The 20,376-nt window shown below is 41.5% G+C and overlaps 2 protein-coding genes across 4 annotated transcripts; one reads left to right on the forward strand and one right to left on the reverse strand.

The window, feature by feature from the left end:
* The first annotated feature begins 611 nt into the window (after positions 1-611).
* Positions 612-6,670, forward strand: LOC139658445 (SERPINE1 mRNA-binding protein 1-like). 2 transcript variants are annotated; one of them, XM_071536577.1, is made up of 9 exons: positions 612-967; positions 2,649-2,832; positions 2,939-3,079; positions 3,224-3,295; positions 3,566-3,640; positions 3,844-4,015; positions 4,418-4,465; positions 4,614-4,829; positions 5,283-6,670. In XM_071536577.1, the coding sequence occupies exons 1-9, from the start codon at positions 712-714 to the stop codon at positions 5,340-5,342; spliced, it is 1,224 nt and encodes a 407-aa protein (XP_071392678.1). In that variant the 5' UTR covers positions 612-711; the 3' UTR covers positions 5,343-6,670. The 2 variants fall into 2 exon arrangements, with proteins under 2 accessions (XP_071392678.1, XP_071392679.1); XM_071536578.1 differs by having other exon boundaries at positions 3,227-3,295.
* On the reverse strand, positions 6,188-20,159 carry il12rb2 (interleukin 12 receptor, beta 2a). 2 transcript variants are annotated; one of them, XM_071536575.1, is made up of 16 exons: positions 20,031-20,159; positions 19,512-19,642; positions 18,702-18,965; positions 17,582-17,705; positions 17,194-17,384; positions 16,488-16,630; positions 15,844-15,988; positions 13,626-13,699; positions 12,664-12,874; positions 11,805-11,987; positions 10,973-11,071; positions 10,387-10,539; positions 9,765-9,896; positions 9,411-9,507; positions 9,078-9,165; positions 6,188-8,418 (listed from the first exon to the last, which is right to left on the reverse strand). In XM_071536575.1, the coding sequence occupies exons 2-16, from the start codon at positions 19,579-19,581 to the stop codon at positions 7,936-7,938; spliced, it is 2,457 nt and encodes an 818-aa protein (XP_071392676.1). In that variant the 5' UTR covers positions 19,582-19,642; positions 20,031-20,159; the 3' UTR covers positions 6,188-7,935. The 2 variants fall into 2 exon arrangements, with proteins under 2 accessions (XP_071392676.1, XP_071392677.1); XM_071536576.1 differs by lacking the exon at positions 19,512-19,642 and having other exon boundaries at positions 18,702-18,779; positions 20,031-20,091.
* Positions 20,160-20,376: the final 217 nt, after the last annotated feature.

The raw sequence follows: 20,376 nt of genomic DNA on the forward strand, positions 1-20,376 counted from the left end.
GGCTGCTTTTGGCTGACATGGCAATCTGATGTCGGTCAGTGTCGATATTATTTGCCTGTCTTTGTACTGAACATAGATCATATTCCAGCAATTATGACATTTAAGATTTCACTATAATGTCAATGCTCAGTTTGTGTTCGTTTGTGTCAGCTTGTACCATCTGTTGCCTTTTAGTGACCTTTTGTAACCCTTTGTCTTCCAAAATCAATGGACTACACCTCTAACAGCCCTACTGACTTACACACCTGTTGCCCTTCGAGGTTTACAAAGGTATGATGCAAGAATAAAATACAGCTGACAAAGGAGTTGTGTCCTTTTTAGTGTCCTCTTTCAATCATTACATTGTTCTGCACAAAGATTTGAAGGTGTGAATAGGTTTTCTGGGGGACTTTGAGTCAAGCTGCAAGGCAAAACAGAGCAGAGAAATATGTGTGGGCACTCACGCTGCCCCAACCACAGAGGCTCACAATACTGTCAACACTGAATTATGGGTGGTGTAGTTTTTCAGCGGTCTGTCCCCTCGCCAAGCCCATTGCTTTTCATTATCAAAGAACTACACGCCCCACCCCGCGCCAACTCCGATGTCCCGGATGTCTATCGCGCCGGAAGAGAAGAAGGTCCTTTTCCCAGCCATCTTGTGGCTTCATCTAGCGAAGTGTTCGCACCAAGCCTCGTAGAATCGGAGGAAAATCCTGCTGAAGGGGCGCCATCATGCCCGGACAAATGCAAGAAGGTTTTGGCTGTGCCATAGCCAATCGGTTCGACCAGTTATTTGACGATGAGTCGGATCCGTTTGAGCTGTTGAAGCAGGCGGAGATAAAGAAGAAGGAGGCTCCTGTTCCTGGTGCCGCCAAGACTGCAGCCCAGGCTGCTAAGCAACAGAAAAAGGAGTCCCAGAAAGACAGAAAGAATCCCCTTGCTGATAAGAAGGAGGAGATCCAGGCACCTGTCCCCCTCAAGAAAGATGGTAAAATATATTCGTTCGTTTTACGTCATTATCACTGGTGTAACTGCAGCTAGGGGATTGTAAGCTAGCAGGCTAAGTGTCTTGCTTACTAGCTAGCAACGGTTCATAAGCCCCCATGACATGAGGTCCACGCGATGCCTTTTGTGCGTCTGTTCGGGCTGTCAGTTGTTGGAACAATGGCGTTTTTCCCAAACGTGCATTACAACAGTAGGTGTGGGGCTAGAACTGTACAGTGCACGCCGTGATAAACAGCTCGCAGGCCAACTTGTTTTGGCCTGTCTCCCTCGGCCCTGTTAAACAGGCAGAACCCGAAAGCCTGGCTACCTAATGTTAGCTAACCATTTCTTCAGCCAGTTAACGTTAATGCTGTCAAGTCGTGGTAGCCGGAAAAATCACGATGTTGGCTTTGTAACGTAAATAATTTGCTCAATTCAAGTGACTATCTTTGAATAAAAACCCAACTATTGTGTAATTATAATCTTTGATCGGTTATGAGATTTGACGCTTGAAAACAACGTGATCTCCAAATTGAAGTCACAAAATTTAGATGAATAACTTGACACCGCAGGAATAAACGTAACTTCAGCGAACACCATCGCTCATTTTCTGGTGGATTTGTCAGTTGGTATCACACATTGCGAGCGCTGCTGTTCTCATCGTGATAAACCTCGTGGCTGCAGTGTGGGGCGTGCTAAACGACAGCCTCAAAACTGCCACTTCCCACTGGCGCACAATGCACGCTCTTTGTACGCTGTCAACCTGCCTGACAGGATTTCTTTTAAATATCAGATTATGTTTCACTAGATTTGATTTATGTAAATTATTGAGTAAGTCTCAATAGTTATTTGGTTCACCATGCTTAGCTTGTAAACATAGCCCAAAGTCTCTTTACATCTCTATGTGGTCAACTTGAGTTTACTAAACACAAAATTGAAGCATCCAGTGTCAGGAAATGACCTTGAGATGAGATGCCTAGTAATAGGAAGTTAGTTGGCCATTATCAGCATGTCACTCGGTTAAGTGGACTCATATCTGGTTGCTTTAGAGAAGATGAGACAGGTGCACCCACTGTGTGCACCCAGCTGCTGTAGTGTAGGGGAGGGTGTCTATTTTGGTAGCCGGTGATTGGGGCAGTGGGCGGGACATGTGTCAGAGTGGACCAGTGGTGGGCAACCATGTGCCACTGAAGGCGAGAGCATGCAGGTTTTCATTCCAACCAAAAACTATACCGGGTGATTTCACTGATGATCACACCTTCAACCAGAGAGGAGGATGAACTGATTGGAGAAATCAACCTGCATACTCTCGACCCTGCGTGACACATGACCCACCACTGGAGCTGACACATAATACGCTTAAATACATGACATTTGTAGAAAGTTGATGCACTTCATCCTGAAAGCTCTTTAAAACCAAAGTTCAACACAGTTTCTTCATTGTAATCATCAGATGAATTTTCAAGCAGAAGAAACTTGCAGGATGTCCTACCAGCTGCCTTTTTAGTTTTTTTTTATTCAATTCTTAATGGCAGAATGAATTTCTCCTTTAATTGGAATCAGTTGAATGCTCCATTTAAACAGAATAATCATGTGCCTGTCTTTCTCTTGTCTGGGTCTCAGCAGGGGGTCCTGATCTATTGATTCTATTGTTCCTCTAATCCTCCTCTTATGGTCTCTCCCAGGTCCTGCTATGAGGAAAATGGGTCGGAGGCCGGAGGGCGAAGGCTCCAGGCCCCAGGGCGGCCAGGGAGAGGGGCGCCCCCCCACAGACAGGCGGCCCGTGGACAGGCGGCCCCCTCGTCGCTTCGAGAGGCCTGCCGGAGAAGCCGGTGAGAAGACCGAGGGAGGAGAATTCTCAGTGGAGAAGTGAGTTCAACTACAGATCAGTAGACATTTTAATTGACCAATGACATTGAGTCTATCTTTATTATATCTTGAGGACGATTCGACTAAGTTCTGTCCGTCTCCATAGGCCTATTGGTGATAGACCAATGAGGGGGCGTGGCGGTGCCCGGGGAGGCCGTGGAGGCAGAGGGCGCGGCATGGGTCGCAGTGATGGTTTTGATTCCCGAGGAAAACGTGAATTTGATAGACACAGCGGCAGTGACCGATCGTAAGTACTTTTCTGTTGTCTTTTCGTGTGACCGTTTATTTAGCAAATCCCTAATTTACAGCAAACCTATAAAGTATCTTCATGTATGTATGTATGCATGCAGTTCTCGTGCAAAGCTCCTGGCTAAAGCAAATGTTGTTTCAGCAGCCTGAAGGGTGAGGAGAAGCGTGGTGGAAGTGGATCTCACAACTGGGGCACCGTCAAGGATGAACTGACGTAAGTGCTTATAGGCTGATATGTAGCACAATGGGAACCTTGCATGATGGGGGGTAGGGAGCTACCTGAGACCTGAAAATATTTCTAAGACATTTGCTCAGTGATAAGGTTTCTTACCATGATCAAATATTGTTTTTGAGAGAACACTCATAGAATTTTACACAATTTCCCCATAGGACTGGGGTTTCATTAAAGGGTGCATAGGTCAGGTTGGGCTTAGCAAATGGGGAATATTAACATGTGGCTCCAATTGTGATTTTCTCTTCATAGCGAGCTTGACCAATCAAACGTCACTGAGGAGAACCCTGAGGGAGAGGAGCATCCACCTGCTGACTCTGAGAACAAGTAAGTTGTGTTCTTTTTTTGTTTTCTTTTGTATGCCCTTGCATGATGATAGTAAATCTCAAGAGATTTTGGTTTGCTATAACTTGATAAAAGATATGTAACTTTGTAGGTAGTAGCTTGAAATATCAGGTTTGTTGGTGAAAAATTGCTTAAGCCCTCTGAGCTACATTAAATGCACTACTAACATTTTGTGTGTGTTGCAGGGAAAACGAGGTAGAGGAAGTGAAGGAAGAAGGCCCCAAGGAGATGACTCTGGATGAATGGAAGGCCATGCAGGACAAGGAACGCGCCAAGGTGGAGTTCAACATCCGCAAGGCCAATGAGGGAGCTGATTGGAACAAGGGATATGTGCTGCACAAGTCCAAGACGGAGGATGTGAGTCAACAACATGGTTCTATCTTAACGCATATTTTGGTGGACAGATATGTGTTTGTATAAAGATTCAGTATCACGGAAAGTCCCACCACTCTAGTTATATTTTTTTCAATAACTTTGCAAGGATTTGCATCCCAGCCAAGCTCTTCAAAGGGGTGTATCAGTTTCCTGTGAAACACACTGCAATTCCATGGGTAGTTTTGTGTCAGTATGGTTGGAGGGCGGAGCTATAGATGGGTGTGCTGTGGGAAGCAGGAAATGGAGGGATTGATAGGGCGTGTTAAGTGTTTTGTTTTTTTTTCCTCTTTTAACTGAATTTTAGTGTCTTTAAAACTTGCAGCTTTTGGTGTTGGCACAAATATGTAATGTTTCTGTCGTCTTGTGTTCCTCTCTCCAACACAGGAGAAGAAAGCTGCTCTGATTGAGACTGAGGGTGAAGAGCCCTCCAAGGTATATTCTTTACCCTTGTTGTACATACAGTAAATGACATGCATGTATATGAAGTAGGACAGTCCAAAGCTTTTTTTTTTTTTTTTAAACCTGTATGGCTAAGGAAAAGATAATAAATGTGGCATTTTTTCCTATTTTCCCAATTCAGCCAGAGGATGAACACCACTTCCGGAAGCCAGCCAATGACATTACGTCCCAGCTGGAGATCAACTTCGGAGACCTGGGCCGTCCAGGCCGTGGCCGCGGGGGACCCCGTGGTGGCAGGGGGGGCCGTGGTCGGGGCGAGGGCCGTGAGGGCCGCGAGCCTCGTGAGCCTCGTGAGGGAGCCGCTCCCAGGCCGCCCCGTGGAGGAAGGACTGACAAGGTAACTAATGACATCTAGTCTTGCAGCACTGTCACTAGCTTTACCACTTATGGTGAATTGTGTCATAGTAAGTAAATCTTTATTTATATAGCACTTTTATAGACACGCAGTTACAAAGTGCTTCACAGAGACGGACAAGAAACGGTAAAAATAAATACAGATGAGAATACAAACAACATACCATGTTATTAGCACTTAAGTTTCTGCATTGGAAAAACAAGCAAGCTTTTTTTACTCTCACTTTACTTTAACTCCATATGCCATTTCCCTAAATTGGTCAACTTGCCTGTTTATATGAGCATTAATGATATAAACTCATGGGTCCTCTGTACATAAAGTTTGCGTTTAATTTTTTTCAGAACTTTCGTTTTCTTTGTTCCTTTGTGTTGCCATGACGCATCTCTTAATGGTCAGGTTTTCTAACCCCTACTTCATGTTCACTCTCTCTCCCAGCCGAGTGGTGTGTCTGTGCCCAACGTGGACGACCCCGAGGCCTTCCCAGCCCTGGCTTAAGCCCCGGCTGCTGTCCCTCAGGCCCACAGGAGCCCCCTAAGCACCTCCACTACGAGGCTTGCATGTTCCTGGATCCTTCAGCAAAGTGAATTGATGGAGAAGACTGTCATTACCTATGGCACTCAACTTGAGGACTGAATTTTACCCATTAAAAAAAAAAAAGAAGACAGAAAAAAAAACAGAAATTAACAAAAAAAAACAAAAAAGAAACGGACTTCTTGCTACTCTGGAGCAACTTATTGGTAGAGGTTTTGTACTTAGAAACAAAGTAGCAGGGATGTTTTCATACAGTATTTTTTTCAGAGGTTATGCATTGTCCATGGATAAATTTTTGTAATTGCTGCTTGAAAATATGCATTTCCAAATATAAGTATACGAAGAGTATCCTTTAGCTTGGGGTGTCCCATTGCTTGCTTGACTGCTTCAAAACAGGCACTGCGGGGCTCCAACCTAAGCTCTACCACACCGGGTATTTCTGATCAAGTTACTGCTTCACTCATTGAGATTTAAGGAACTTTTCTTTAGAACTGGGGTATTATTTTATATTTTGTAAAGGAGGGTCTATTCTTCTATGATCTTAGGCCTGTAAATCTTAACTATTTTCATAAGAAATCTCTTCGGGAGGCTATTTTAGATGGTGCAGATAGGACATACCTTGATCTTTGATCGAGTGATGGCACCTACATCCGAACGCATCGATTAAATGGCACCTAATCCGTATTAAGGGTCTTTTGTATTGAAATGTTCTGAAGGAGGAACATTAGGTAATTGGTAGGAACACAAGGTGATTACTTTCCTAATTTCACATGGATCCTGTGACGTTCGTCAAGTGGATTAAGTTACAGGTGAAAGTTTCTCCTTGTGTTCTAATTTAGGCCTACTTGTATTTGGGGTGCTGATCATTGTCTAATGTCTCTTCCTCTTGCCCATTCCATCTGCTCCGATCACTAGCCAGTTAAACGATGCCTTAGTGTTTATTTTAATTGAAGACGAGACATGGAGAGGAGTTGTCTTTACACAATTGAGATGCGGCTGTAGTTCTCTGGAATCCCTCAGACCTTCTCAGACTACTGTTTACACACTCCACTCCAGCATCCTGAGACAGATGTAAACTCGGCCCAGCTTCAGTTTGTTTCTGCAGTCTGTTCTGTGCTGATCATTTTCCCCACTGTTGACTTGCTCTTTAGCCTCCACAGTGGCACCTCTGCATAATCACTCTGAAAGAAATACAGTTGTTCATCGTTTGGAACAACTAAGTGCTCTACAAATGTGTGAATTCTAGCCCTGCTATTAGAGACCTCTGTCGGTAAATAAAGATGGTCGATTAAGTTTTTTGCATTGTCGCTTTATTATATTCTGCCCACAAGCAAAAATGTATTCACCAAAATGTACAGGTATATAAAATAATTTGGTTAGGCTGCTACCTACAACCACATTTGCCCATACACCAGATCTGATCTCACTGTCTTTTGCTTTATTCTTTTGCTATTTTGGGTGTATGTAGAAGTCTTTAGATGTTAGAGAAAGAATTTGGTGAGTAAGTATGTCATTGTGGATATATTGGTCTCCTCCCATCACAGATGTTTAGTTGAATTAGGACCAGAACACATAACAAGGCTAATCTGATTTCGGGCATCCCAGAACCACACCCACTGTCAACACTGATCCGATCTACACCACACTGCTACTAACTAACTGTTGGGCTTGCACACAGATGGCACTTGTTTTCTCAAGTACTGAGGTTTAAATCACTCGTTTATTAACATTTACATTTTAACACAAAGGCAAATGACAAACTTTCCCATAGCTACTTACAAAACTAAGAAACATAGCAATTTAAGTTTTTCCTTTTCAACTAGAGCTGAGATTGAGGTAGCGTAAACGCATGGAGGCCAGTACACAGGTTGACTAACAACTCTATGCTACAAAACAGTATTTACATGTGAGATCATTATATGCTGCAAGTATTTTATTATTTAGGATAATCTGAGAATACCTAAGAGTGAGGTTAGCATGCTGAGGCAGTCAGCAGCTGGAGAGAGCTTAAGTAGACATACGTACATCTCAGCAGTGATCATTAGAGCACATACATCATAGTATCTGATAACTTCTGTTTTGCAGACTGTATGGTGTTTATTTTAGTTGTAGTATTGGTGTATCAAACACCGCAGATTATACTGGTAATGCATGATATTGAAAAAGTAAAAATAAGTACATTTTGAATCAAACCTTATTACTGCATATACATTGCTGTGAAAGTCTGTTTCAATGTGGACAGCAAAGAGGTAGTTTATGCATATAAAACATCTTTACAGGTGCTTGATCCAAAAGGCGAAAAGAAATGATACCCACACACTGGATTAGTGGTTCATTCAGGAATGTCAAATGCTTATTAAGAGTTGATCATTAATCTAGTGTGCTGGTATTGTTTTTTTTCTTTTTCATTGTTAAAATGCAGACCCATTATTTCAGTTCATGGACACGTCGACCGGGAAAGGGCCAGCTCCAATTATTATTATTCTTCTTTCATCAATGTTCTTCCTTTAAAAATCTTCAGTTTTCGCTCAGCCTCGTTTCCATTTTCAGGGTTCGACTAACCGTTCTCAAAGAAGCTACCGCAGTCGATCTTGACAGAGTCCAGAGTCAACTTCCCCCCGAACACCAGAGGGTCCATGAAGGTGTTATGGCTGGGGAAGAAACCCAGCACCTCCATACATTCTTCTCGCTCATCCTCCTCCTCTTCCTCCTCCTCCTCATCCTCTATTCCGTCCCCTGGCCCGTGCGATGAGATGTAGTCAACGGTTGTGTGCGTGTCCAGAGAGGTGTGCGTGTGGTCGGAGCTGTCCGAGTCGTGGGAGAAGCTCTTGATGTATGAGGTCTGGGGGTAGAGCGGCGGGGCCGGCTGCGTCGCTCGGCTCAGGCCGGTCTGAGGGCAGAGCAGTGGCGAGACGTCAGCGGCGGGAGCGAAGTTGTTCCTGCTCTCCTCATGCAGCTCCTCAATATCCGCGAAGATCGGCTCGTCCTCCTCCTCTGTTACACTGGAGTCGCTCAGCTGGAGCTGCAGGTCCATCCTGCCCTGTTGGAAAGGAGATATGGATTAAAGAGATAAGGATTGAACAAGGAACGGTGAGGACTGTAAATGCTTGATAGCAGGGTCAGAGACATTCATGAGTTGAATTGAGAATGCATGGTGAATTCCAATTCAGTTCCTGGATTGGAATTGGAATTGGAATGTCACCCAGCTCTAAGGAAACAGAACTGGAATTGAATTGGAATGACAGGGAACTGAACTGAATTCCACTGAATTCCATGAAATTCCACTTCTAAGAGAGGTTGTCTTGACTCTCGAAACATTATAAAGCAAACATTATGAATCAAATAAAAGACAAAGAAATCAACAAATCAAATACATTCAATCATAATGTATGTATTATGATTACATTATGCATCCAATACCACCTGAAAGGTACCTTTAACATTTTATGATATTCAGTATTGATAATATATAGCTACGTGTAATCTCAGATATGTGTAAGAAAAAACACTGAATTTCATTGAATTAATTTCCTGAAATTCCAATTCAATATCCATTTCTGTTTCCTATAGTTTTTTTCAAATTCCATTTCCAAATCCTCACTTGTATTGGAACTGATGAGTTCATTCATGAATTGACCCCAACCCTGCTTGATAGTGACGTAAAAGCAATTATTCGTAAATGAAAATTCATGTAAATACCTTCTCTTTGGCACATTCCCTTGCCCATTTGCTGTTGGCAGGATCTGGCACGTCACTGAGTGCGAGGCAATGGAAAAGCATGCAGAACCTATAGGGGGAAACCAGAGGATTGCTAAATGAGATGGCACAAAGATATTTTGTGGCAACATGTTTTATCCAGCAACTGATTTCCTGATTTAACAGAAATGCAGTCAAGTTACCAGGTACAATGGTATGAGCTTAGAGACAGTTACAGTAGTCATTGTGAAACTTTTTTTTCAGTTTTCTTTTTATATGAAGAGAGACATTATGAGTTATAAAGACAAGATGGCTGACTCATTGATAACCCGTTACCTCTGCTGTACTGCTGAGCACTGCCACAGACACAGCAGAACCACGACCACCACCCCAACCACCGTGAGCACAAACAGGAGGAACACTTGGCTCTCCTCTGAAAAAGTGACAGTAAACAGGGACAAGATGTCAGGATGAAGCATTTCTACATTTCTTTTATGGCAAATCTGGTGTTATACAGTATAAGTGATAGTTCAGGCAGTAAAAGAAATGCCAGAAAAATGACAAGCAACTTTGTCCCATATCCTGTAAAACCTATCCTGCTAGACCATCAAAGGAGCAGTTGGTGTGAAACAAATTTAACCACCAATGCTAATTTCATCTGACATTAAAGTATCCTTGAAAGCTACTTACGCTGGATGAAGAACTTGATCGTTTCCCCTGCAGAACCTTCTCCTTCAGCAGTCCAAGCCGTCATCCACAGGCTGTAGGAGGCTGGAGGCAGGTCTTTGATGATGCACATCCTGTCTGACGCTGGTGTATGATCTGGAATACAAAGTCACAAACACACAGTAGAGGAGCCATTAACAGTACTGTACAATTAGCGAATTAATTCATCTGACTGTCTGCATCCCAGGAGAACATATTACAAAACCTGTCATAAATTTGATTTCTTCATATAGCGACTGTTTAAAACATACAATTTACAAAGCCCTTCACAACAAAAAACAAAACAAAACACAATCATACACATATATAAAGTAAAAAGTAAAAAAAAAAAACATCAAGCAATTTACAAACCCCATTATGATAAAAAGGCCAAACCTATACAATACACACATAAAATCATACATATGCACAAATCATAACCAAATAAAAAGAAGAGACCCATGCAGCCACTTTTCATAGGAAGGCCAGCCTATAAACAAAGGGGTTTTTAGGTGTATGAGTTGTTCCAATCAAACAACAACCTCAGTGTGTACAAAGCCATATTGTTAGTGCAGTACGCGTTCCTGGATGGTATTACTGTACTCACAGGAACGCAGGAGTTCTGGGTTTGCGATGTTTTTTATGTAGACGGTGTAATTTCTGACACATCCTCTGCGTTGTTCTCTGGGAAGCTCGGTCCAGCTCACCGTCACTATGTCTCCCTCAACCTGCTCTTTGACAGACGGACCCCGTGTTGGGACTACAAACCACAAAAAGACAGATAGGATAGGATGGATGTCAAAAAAAATTCATACTCCAGTAAATAACTGCATCGCTGCATTTTGTACCAGTAATCTTTTAATGTTTGCTAGAGTTGGGATGCCTGTAATGGTATGTCAATTTCTGTTATACAACTTTAGATTAGGGAACACATATTAACTATGAATAAGTTGCTTGTTTACATGCATAGTAGTAGTGTATTGGTCCATTATTAGTCATTACAAACTACTTATTAGAACCTTATTTTGCACTATTGTATTCTACAAGTATAGCCCATTAACTAGCCTCCTAATTAGTGCTTATGTATGCTTTGCTCAGTTTGGGGCTTATAAAGTGCCAGTATCACATATTATTGAGGGAAATTATTGAACTACTGAGGGAAAACCCATAGTTAACAGACAGTGTGCTCTTACCTGACTCCACAGTGCTGACACTCCTGAACCTGGCTCTGCCCACTGAGCTCTCATACAAGACAAACACCGCTCCCTCATAGCACTCAAATGGCTCGATGCCTGCAGAGGAAATACAGAGAGGAAGCCCAGGAGAAGGGCGGTACGTAACAGTGAAGGATTTGGGAGAACAGAGTGTAAAGGAAAAAAGAGATTCAGGTAGGGGGAGAGACAAAAAAGTTCTTAATGGTTACATTTCAGTCTGTTGACAGTGAAGATAAAAGTATGTACAAAATGGTTAACATTTAATATTACTAAATGTGAAACAAGCAAAGCCACCAACTTGATGTTATTATGCAACATCTTCAGTTAGAAGATGTTCTCATTGAGGGGGAATGTAGGCAGGTTTTATGTAATATGGCAATCATTTATAAACTGTTTTAATAATACTGTACTTGTACTTACCTTAGAATTGGCCTGGTATGTACTAAAAACAATGCATGTAAATTTGTGTCTCTTGTTTTTTTTTTATTATTATCTTTTTGTTTATTTCTATATTTGGAGATATTCATACACTATTCCAATATTTTATGTGCGTATATATTTGTTTTTGTATTGGAGGAAATTTATGGAGTTGGTGTATGTTTTGTACCAAAAACCCGAATAAAAAAGAGTTACAAAAAAAAGGTTAACATTATGAAATGTTAATAAAAATACAAAATTGCTATTTTGATTTGGATCACTGACAATCTAAGAACAGCCTACATGGTTTGGATATGAACCTGTACCCCGCTGGCTTGTTTTGTCACTCTCTTTCTTTTTCCACCTGTATCTATTATCTCTCCTCATAAAGTACCTGTAATGACTGCATGGTCCTCGTCCCTGCCCAGTCTGACCCACTGCAGCTCGTCCAGCTTCTGGCCCTCCGGGTGCCACTCCACCAGATACGCAGTAGGCAGTGATGTAGTTTCAGGCTTCCTCCAGCAGATGGTGACACTGCGGTTGCCTGCGGTCACACGCACATCCTGAGGGGGTGGGGCTGAGGAAGGGTGGAGAGTGGAGGATATTATCTTCTTACATACTTTTCTTGAGTACTTTATCTTCTCACCTTTCATCAGAGAATCATATGCATACAATTACAAGATACTATCATGGATGAAGCTAGAAGGAAATGATGAAAAAATGCATTCATCTGTCTCTAACACGTTGTGACTTGGAATTATATGGTTTTATATATATATCTATTATATGGGACTTTGTTTTGTCAAAACTGAGTTAGACACATAACATCTGTGAGCACCTATTAACATCTGTGTGGTGTTAGTTTTTTAAAATAATTATTTTTGAGTCTGTAATTTCTAAAACAAAAGGCCCATCGACATTTAACTCAAATGGATTCAGAAATTTTGAAGCTCAGTATGTCAGAACTATCATGAAGGCAGATGAAACCATATAATTCGAAGATCAAGAGTATCAGTATCAGTATCATACAATACACTCTATATATTGGGCCTAATCACTGGTAATGGTTCACTTATGTCTTACAGTCAGTAGTGAACTGACCCAAAGGAAAGGAAGCATTACTGATTTATCATAGAATAACACAGAGATAAATATTTCTTTGTGTAGAACCACTAGTCAAAACATACTGGTGAAAAAGTTCAGATCTGAGCGAGGCAAGATGCTCAGCTATGGAAAAGGAGTAAATGTTTTACCTGTTTTGTGAAGGGAGGGAACTGTGGCAGGAGGGGACAGGCCTTTGGAGTTGCGAGCAAACAGAGACACTGCACAGTTGGCGCAGGACGGGACTGAAGAACGACTGGCGTTGGCGCTGATGTTACTGATAGAGATCGATCCTGTCTGGAAGTTGTGAACTTTCACCCTGTACTCTATAATCTTCCCTCTGGCGTTGGAATCGTTCAGCCTCTGCAGTCAGACAAGCATTCTGTGTTAGTAAGTCCACCACCTTTTACTATGTTAGACATCTGAGACAATCCTTTGCACTTGTTGATCAGTAAAAGACACAGAATAGAGACTGAAGAGAGATGGGAATTAACTAACTTCTATATGTGGCAGACTGCAGGGAGGATTTACCTGAGCCTGGGATTTCTCTCACAGCATGCTCACAGATGTACACACTGCAAGACCCATCATTTCTGCTCAGCTCCTCTTTTTCTTGTAAACTGAAACTGTGGTGTCTGGTCTAAGGTTTCAGTTATCTTTCACAGTTTTAATGTGACATTAGATGAGTGCGTGTGTGTGAGTGTATGTGTGTGTGCGGCGGGGTGTGTGTGTGTGTGTGTGTTTGGGGGGGGGGGGGGGGGTGTCACTGCCTCTACCTCAGAAGTGGTCGAGGGTTTGACCTTTAGTTTGTGCAAATAATACAATAGAAGAAACTACTGTAGAAACCAGATCAGAAGGTGTAACTATGGCGAAAAGACTACACACCCACACAGACGCAGACTGAGAGACAGGAGACGGGGTGTGTGTGTGTGTGCGGTGGGGGGTGGGGGGGTACACGGAGACGTCAAACACTGCAACAAAAACGTTCTAACAATAGAGTGGCGTTATTATCCTTCACCATCATTCATAATTTTCATTACAGAACAATGCTCACTTTACTGTATGTGCTCTTTTCTCAGACTTGTGTGTATATGACTATATTTGAAAAGCTTACCTTCCAGTAAACCGTCATGGAATTAAATTCAGAGGAGAGTTCAGCAAACCACACATCCAGCTCTTTGTCAGGGGCTGTAAAACAGTAGCACTCTGTCACCGGTTGCATATATTGACATCATGTGTGAGAGGCTTAATATGTTTGAGTGAATGATACAATACAGTACTGACAGCACTTTTCTTTTAGCTCATTATTCAGAATCCATTGTGCTAATCCCTGATGTTACGCTTTGAATCCTTTGAAAGTGGCAGACATCCACTTTGCGGCTCTGTTACATTTTCCTCTGAAAGCTCGAGCCTCGGACAGTTATGACTAATGATTCCAAGAAACCTCATACTTTCTGAATCAGTTTGTACATTGACATCTTGATAGATACCTGAGTTAGATCCCTTCAAAATGAGCAAGAACCACACTGCAGCAAAGATAAACGCCTTGTTGTAGTGTGGTTGCCGTGTTACAAGGACAAATGTCATGTTGTGTTATTTAGCACTATCTTCTCATGTTAGTTATTAGAACAAATTAATGAATATTAAATCCTGTCTGAATTGGCTAATAGTTTGATGTGTACAGCATCTGATACAGGAAGGGGGGTGGGGAACTTTTCTACTTTTCTGCTTTTAACACCAACACAACACAGACACAGAGGCCACAGTAGGGACAGATGTATGGCAGATGTTTGATGACACAGTGGAAAAGGTCAGAACAAGAAGGACAGAAGGGAAACAACAGCAAAGATCTTAACACTCTGTTTTCAGATCTTAACAGATCTGAAAACGGTTGCCACCTCTCCAAGCTGCTAGTTACAAGACTGACTGACAAAACAATGATGAGCAGAGGGAACACACAGAGGACATTCGGCCTCTACTCAAATACTGTACTTAAGTACAAGTTTGAGGTACTGGCACTTTACTTGAGTATTTCCATTTTGTGAGACTTTATACTTTCACACGAAATACTGTACTTTTTACTCCATTTACTCCATTTATCTGATGGCTGTAGTTACTAGTTACTTAGCAGAATAAGGTTTTACATGCAAAACATACGAAGCTCAAAATATGTTGCATTGTTACAGTTTGAAGTATAGAGTAGTTAGACCTAGCGCCACCTGGACCACCTACAATATTAAAATCATCAATCATATCAATGCTTTAACCCTCTGAAAGGGACCGCTCTTCAGAATAAGTAAATTTTACTGCTAATACTGCTATACTTTTACTTAAGTAAACTTTTGAATGCAGAACTTTTACTTTTCATGCAGTATTTTCCCATTATGGTATTGCTACTTTTACTAAAGTAAAGGATTTGAGTACTTTCTCTACCACTGCTCTCCAGGTGGTAAACAGAGGTTCAATAAAAAACGCCTCTGTAGCATTTGAATATGTTTCATTAAAAAGGCCTTGGCCAGAGCGCTTCAGCTGTTCAAGTTCAGCCATAAGACATGAGGAGGGGCTTTACATGTGCTGATCCAGATAATGAGAAAGAAAGATTGACACACAGACATAATGCTGCATGTACGCTCACATGCAGCATGCACATGCTTTAACAAAAGAAAATGTCTCAGAGATCGGCCACTTTCAGCTAAAAACGTCTCTTCCGCTGTTTCTAATGCACCATCATTCTGACCACCCCTGCTAGGATTTAGTGGAAAGTTGGTGATCTGGTCTCTGACGCACATTCTTTCAGTGACTGCTCACGTACATCATGACATCATTACATAACTGTAAGAAGAGATGCATATCTGAAGAGATGCATATCTTTGGGAGAGATGCATATCTTTGCACCATCTGTACGATGCATGATGAAGTATGATACTTTCCCAGGCATCTCTCTAGCTCAGTGTCTAACTACAGACCAAGACTCAAATACAGTATGCTGATTATAAACCATTCAGTGTAAGAATGGTAGATAACACACAATACACTGTACATACTCTAATCACTGATATCGGTGTCAGATACAACCCAGCAGGGCTTCTTTCAGTGGGTTAGGTCTCCCGCAGAGAGCCAGTGGTGAACTGATAATTGTCTATGCAAGACCCAAAGGAAAGGAACCATTACTGATGTATCCTATTGTGTGTGTAGATAACATACCACAGAGATAAAGATCTGTGTGTAGACAGAACCAGCAGTGCTTTTGTTCAGCACAGATGAGTGCAGGACTTTGAAGACGGTCTTGAAGAACAACAGGTTAATAAACTTTGTTGTCCAGGTTCGCTTACCTTCCTCTTGAGTCCAGTTTGAGATGTTTGTGCTCCACTGGCTCCACAGCCCAGTGCTGAATTTGGCTCTGGCTCTGAAGTAGTACAACCTATATGGCTCCAGAGAAGAGATGGACTGGACCCGTACTGAACCTGTCTGCACACCCTGCAAATCACAATACAATCTGTTTTCCACCTATGCTCCTATATACATTTTTACAGAAGCGATGTCTGAGCAGTGTATAATCTGAACTTATTTTTCATCCAAGCTCCAGGCCAACTCGATTTAAAACAAGATGTCTGCCTGTGATATTGTGCCAATTATGATCACATTGTAAAACAAACTAAAGAATAGAAGGCCAAATTCCAGCTTATGTTAGAGACTTCTGCCATATTGTGTGTCCATCCTCTGCACACAAAAGAGCCTGTCACTGTAAAACTCAGTCAAATCTGCCTTTGGCTTTGAATCAACGAGGGGGCTTGTGGTCTGATTTTGCAGTGACTGCACGTCTGCAGAGGTTTGATGTTCCTTTCTGCAATCTCTCTTGCAAGGCTTCACTGAAAGTCCCTGATTTTTCAGAACTCATAGAAAATAAAGGCCAGTGGTCCGGGCTACATTGTGTATATAATGTATGTATGTGCTGTATATGGCAGCGCTTTCTTACAGTATGTGGATGGGTCATCCATGCCTGTTGTTCTGTTCTGTATTGGATCTCTAGGTGTTCAGTCCTCAGCGTCTGTTCCACCTTGATCTCGCAGCTCCGGGACGAGCAGTCGGCTTGGACAAGAACAGGCGGCGATGGCATCACTGTCGGAGCAGAGGAAATGGAAAGGACAGTGCTCACATCAACACAGGCAACAGCACCGCAGAGCATGGCCACAAACTTTAAAGAGAGATGGTTTGGTTTCTGCAGCTATCACAAGAAAGATAAACCACACAAGCACAAGAAGAGTTTTCACTGCCCCAAGATCACTTGCCAATCTGTTCTTTGCTAGAAAAGCTAGGATAGAATGGATAGCATTCGAGTGTAGAATTTTTCACAATCCACATAACCCAGTCAGCACCAATCAGGACAGGAGGATAGAAAAGCATTATCAATTAACAGCATAAACTATAAGATTACAGTAGCTAAAGAGCAGGAAGCATTTCACTGCAAAGCTGCTTTCAAATTCCAGTCACAATATTATTCATATGTCGTGCCTTACAAAGATCTTAAAACAGTCATTACAATAGAAATAGTGCAGCTTCTGTGCAATAACTCTCAAGCATCTCTCAAAGTGAAATCATAAATTGGTAAGTGGCCAAGCTATTGCTCCCTTAAGCATGACAGTTTAGGGAAGTGCTCTGAGGCTGATGTGCTGCTGTCTCACCGATGTCACTGAGTGTGTAGTTGAAGGTGCTGGACTCTGTGGTGCCCAGCCGATTGCTGGCTCTGACCCACACAGAGATCAGCTGCACAGAGCTGGACACTTTGAAATTAACTGACAGCAAGTCAGATCCCTTTCTGGAGCCTGTGTAGAAATTTGGCCGATCTGTGTGGTTTCCAGAAGTAGTTCTCGCACTGAAACACATGAGGCACAAGTGTCATGTGACAGCAGGTAAAGGCTGCTTAATATTAAACCGGACCTCAAACTAAATATATGGATGTAACACAGTTGATATTCAGCATATAACTTGATACTCATGATTAACTTGCATGTTTCTGTGACTCCTTGCATCAGATCCTTCTAAAGGTTTTCCTTTCTCTTTCAAACTCACCACAGCTTTGAAGTATTGCTAAGATATGTTTCCCTTCCACTATTCCAAGTACAGACCACAACTCTCTTTTCGTCACTTATGATGTTCTGGATGCAGTTTATGTTTTTGGGAACATCTGGTGGGTCTAAAGGACAAAGAAGAATGGAATGAAACAAGAGATACAAGAGAGTAGAGAACTTAAAACTACTATTCAGGCCAAACAAACAGTTTTGAGAGCATTTGAGGCTGAGCTGTAATACGTAGCGTGCATAAACTTTCATTCCAAAATGCTATATATCCATTTCTGAAAAAAACAGACAAATCAAATTCAAATACAAATGTGTTTCTATCCTCAAAAACATATCTATTCTGTGAGTAAAGATATTAAGATGACTAAATTTAATAGTAATCCATAATGTGCTTTGCTTTCATGCCATCAATCATTTTGCAAAAACTTTTCATATTCATATTGATAAAACTGAGCGAAGCTAAAAGTGCATATTCCAATGTACAGGCATGACATTATGTGTCAAAAACCAAGCTCTTTTTTACTCCTTAAGTCACACTTTGGCTTTCACAGCCATAGCCCTGTGGTCACAATATGCAACTTATTTCAGTTAGGTTTGACACTTAGGGCTTGGTCTAAACCTTGCACACAGTATGTACACACAGTGAAGAAGAGAAAGCAGAACCATCTATGCTTCTTTTTACTGCTCTTTAACAAGTATTCTTCTTGACAAATTACAGCCATTTGCCAACATGATTACTGTGTTGTGTGTTGTGAATCAATGAATATCTGGATGCACTATGCACTGCAAAACATCCTGCACACCCATTTAATTTTCCCCTTCTGTTGCAATGCAGAATTTATTTAACAAACTAAATTTTGGGCATATTTACAAAAGTTAAAAAGTTTACAAAAGTTCTCTAAGAGTTGAGTTTGCAATTGGAAGTCGGGATACTGGCACATGTTAAACTTAGGCTATATTCAGGTGTCACATACTGTTACTCATATATCTCCAATCCATCAAATCACTATGTAAACAAAGCCTGCAGTGGGGTGAGTGTCTCAGCAGGGGATGCCATACTGCACATAGGGATTGGGCATTTAAAACAGAAATATGGATCATTCCACACTCACATCCAGCGGAGATGTCGAGTCCACACGGGTCAAGTGCTGATCGACAGTGATTACACTGACAGCTGTAGGTCCTGCTCTCTGTTATGTTCACCACGTTAAGATACAGGGTTGTAGAATTTAATTTTTCGTGCTTCTTTGGCTCGCGTACATTGTCTACATACATAGATCCCGTGCACTTGCAGTTAAAGGTGCAGTACACCTTGAAACTGGAGCCTCGCTGCACCACAGATCCAGCGCTGGACCATATAACGCATGAATTCTGACCTGAGAAAGGGACAACAAAGGCGTGGTGACTTACACATGGTGACATTTTCATGGTGTCTGCTGGTTTGTCTTCTAGTACTTTAACAAGTGAAGGCAGATGCCACTGAAATTGATCATGAATTCTTGATTTGTTGAGTTTGTTGCAGGCGAAGAAATGTAATTCTTCAGACCTGACTTTGTGGTTGTAAATCTATAGTAGGTCTAATCTCATAGTAGGATACATTTTAGAGGGACATTATACAAATATGCAGCTAAACTATAGCCTATATCGAATAGGAATATTATAACAATATTATACTGATAGGAACTACCATTGAATTCTATAAAAAAAAAACTCTATTGAGCGCCACAAACATATCAGTCCCTATAGAATATTATAGTTATTTCCCGACAAAATAGGGCCTATTATCTACATCCACTTCTTACAACTTTATAAAGTTAGGCTATCGCTAATAATTGAGTATATCTATAACCTATAGGCTACAAAATATCAGTAAAGAAACGTCAGAATTGATTATATTTGGCCACAAAGGAGTTTGACCTTACCTATGCAAAACTGTACCGCCAGCACAGTGATGACAGTAAGGATGGACCATGGTTTGGGTATTGTAGCCATGAGTCATCCGTAACTGCCTTTCTACGTGTCTCTCACATGGCCACAAGAGTTGATCATTTATCTTACAAAAAACAAAAAAACAAAAAAAAAAACACAGAAACGAGCAAAAAATGCATAAGGAACAGTCATATTAAGGAGAGAAACTTTTGAAAAGAGTACAATTTAAAGTAAAAGTAAGTAAGTAAGTAAGTAAAAAGTAAACATTCACTGTAGATTCAAACTTTATTCTGGGAAAACTGCTTAGTGCTTGATAATGAATTCCTTCCTGATTGCAAGAGTTATTATCCCTATATATTATCTAGCCTATTTGTCTCATCTTGCTCATCTTGGGAATTTTAAGCGGAGAACATAACAACATAAAAGTTTGGACAGAAAGCGTCAGGCGGCTGGAGTAGCCTAAAACGATGACGGACGGTATGAACTAAGAGGGAAAAACAAAGCGTACTCACCTAGACATCCCGGCATCATATTAATCTTTCTCGCCTCCTGTACTTTTTGAAGCTTGGCCCATATCGTCCTATCTCTCCCGGACATCTTTCTTTAGAGCAGTGCGTCCAGACCCTGATCAGTTCCGTGTGTGACTGCCGCTGCTCAAACACACTTCTGGTGTGATGACAAACTAAACTCTCAGTTCACCAGTGAAGCCACACAGCAGAGCAGGAGGACTGGACAGCTGTGCAGCTCCACAATATTGTGGGTTAGACCTATATACTTCTAAAGTAATAAAGTTAATATATAGTGATATACAATGTATAGTTTCCCTCAGGAAAAATAACACCCTTATAATATTCTTCT

The sequence above is a fragment of the Centroberyx affinis genome, unplaced genomic scaffold, assembly GCF_046629955.1.
Source record: "Centroberyx affinis isolate AG114_WGS23_722 - 3 ecotype Tasmania unplaced genomic scaffold, CSIRO-AGI_Caff_v1 ptg002909l_1, whole genome shotgun sequence".
NCBI lineage: Eukaryota > Metazoa > Chordata > Actinopteri > Beryciformes > Berycidae > Centroberyx > Centroberyx affinis.

Bases quoted from the DNA above. Each gene is read 5' to 3' on its own strand.
- LOC139658445 (XM_071536577.1), top strand. From the start codon at position 712: ATGCCCGGACAAATGCAAGAAGGTTTTGGCTGTGCCATAGCCAATCGG. The intron at 2,833-2,938 runs GTGAGTTCAACT...CCGTCTCCATAG, and splicing joins GGAGAATTCTCAGTGGAGAA to GCCTATTGGTGATAGACCAA. The intron at 4,466-4,613 runs GTATATTCTTTA...TTCCCAATTCAG, and splicing joins AGGGTGAAGAGCCCTCCAAG to CCAGAGGATGAACACCACTT.
- il12rb2 (XM_071536575.1), bottom strand. From the start codon at position 19,581: ATGGCTACAATACCCAAACCATGGTCCATCCTTACTGTCATCACTGTG. The intron at 18,966-19,511 runs GTAAGGTCAAAC...TCCCTTTCTCAG, and splicing joins GGCGGTACAGTTTTGCATAG to GTCAGAATTCATGCGTTATA. The intron at 17,385-17,581 runs GTGAGTTTGAAA...CATGTGTTTCAG, and splicing joins AGCAATACTTCAAAGCTGTG to TGCGAGAACTACTTCTGGAA.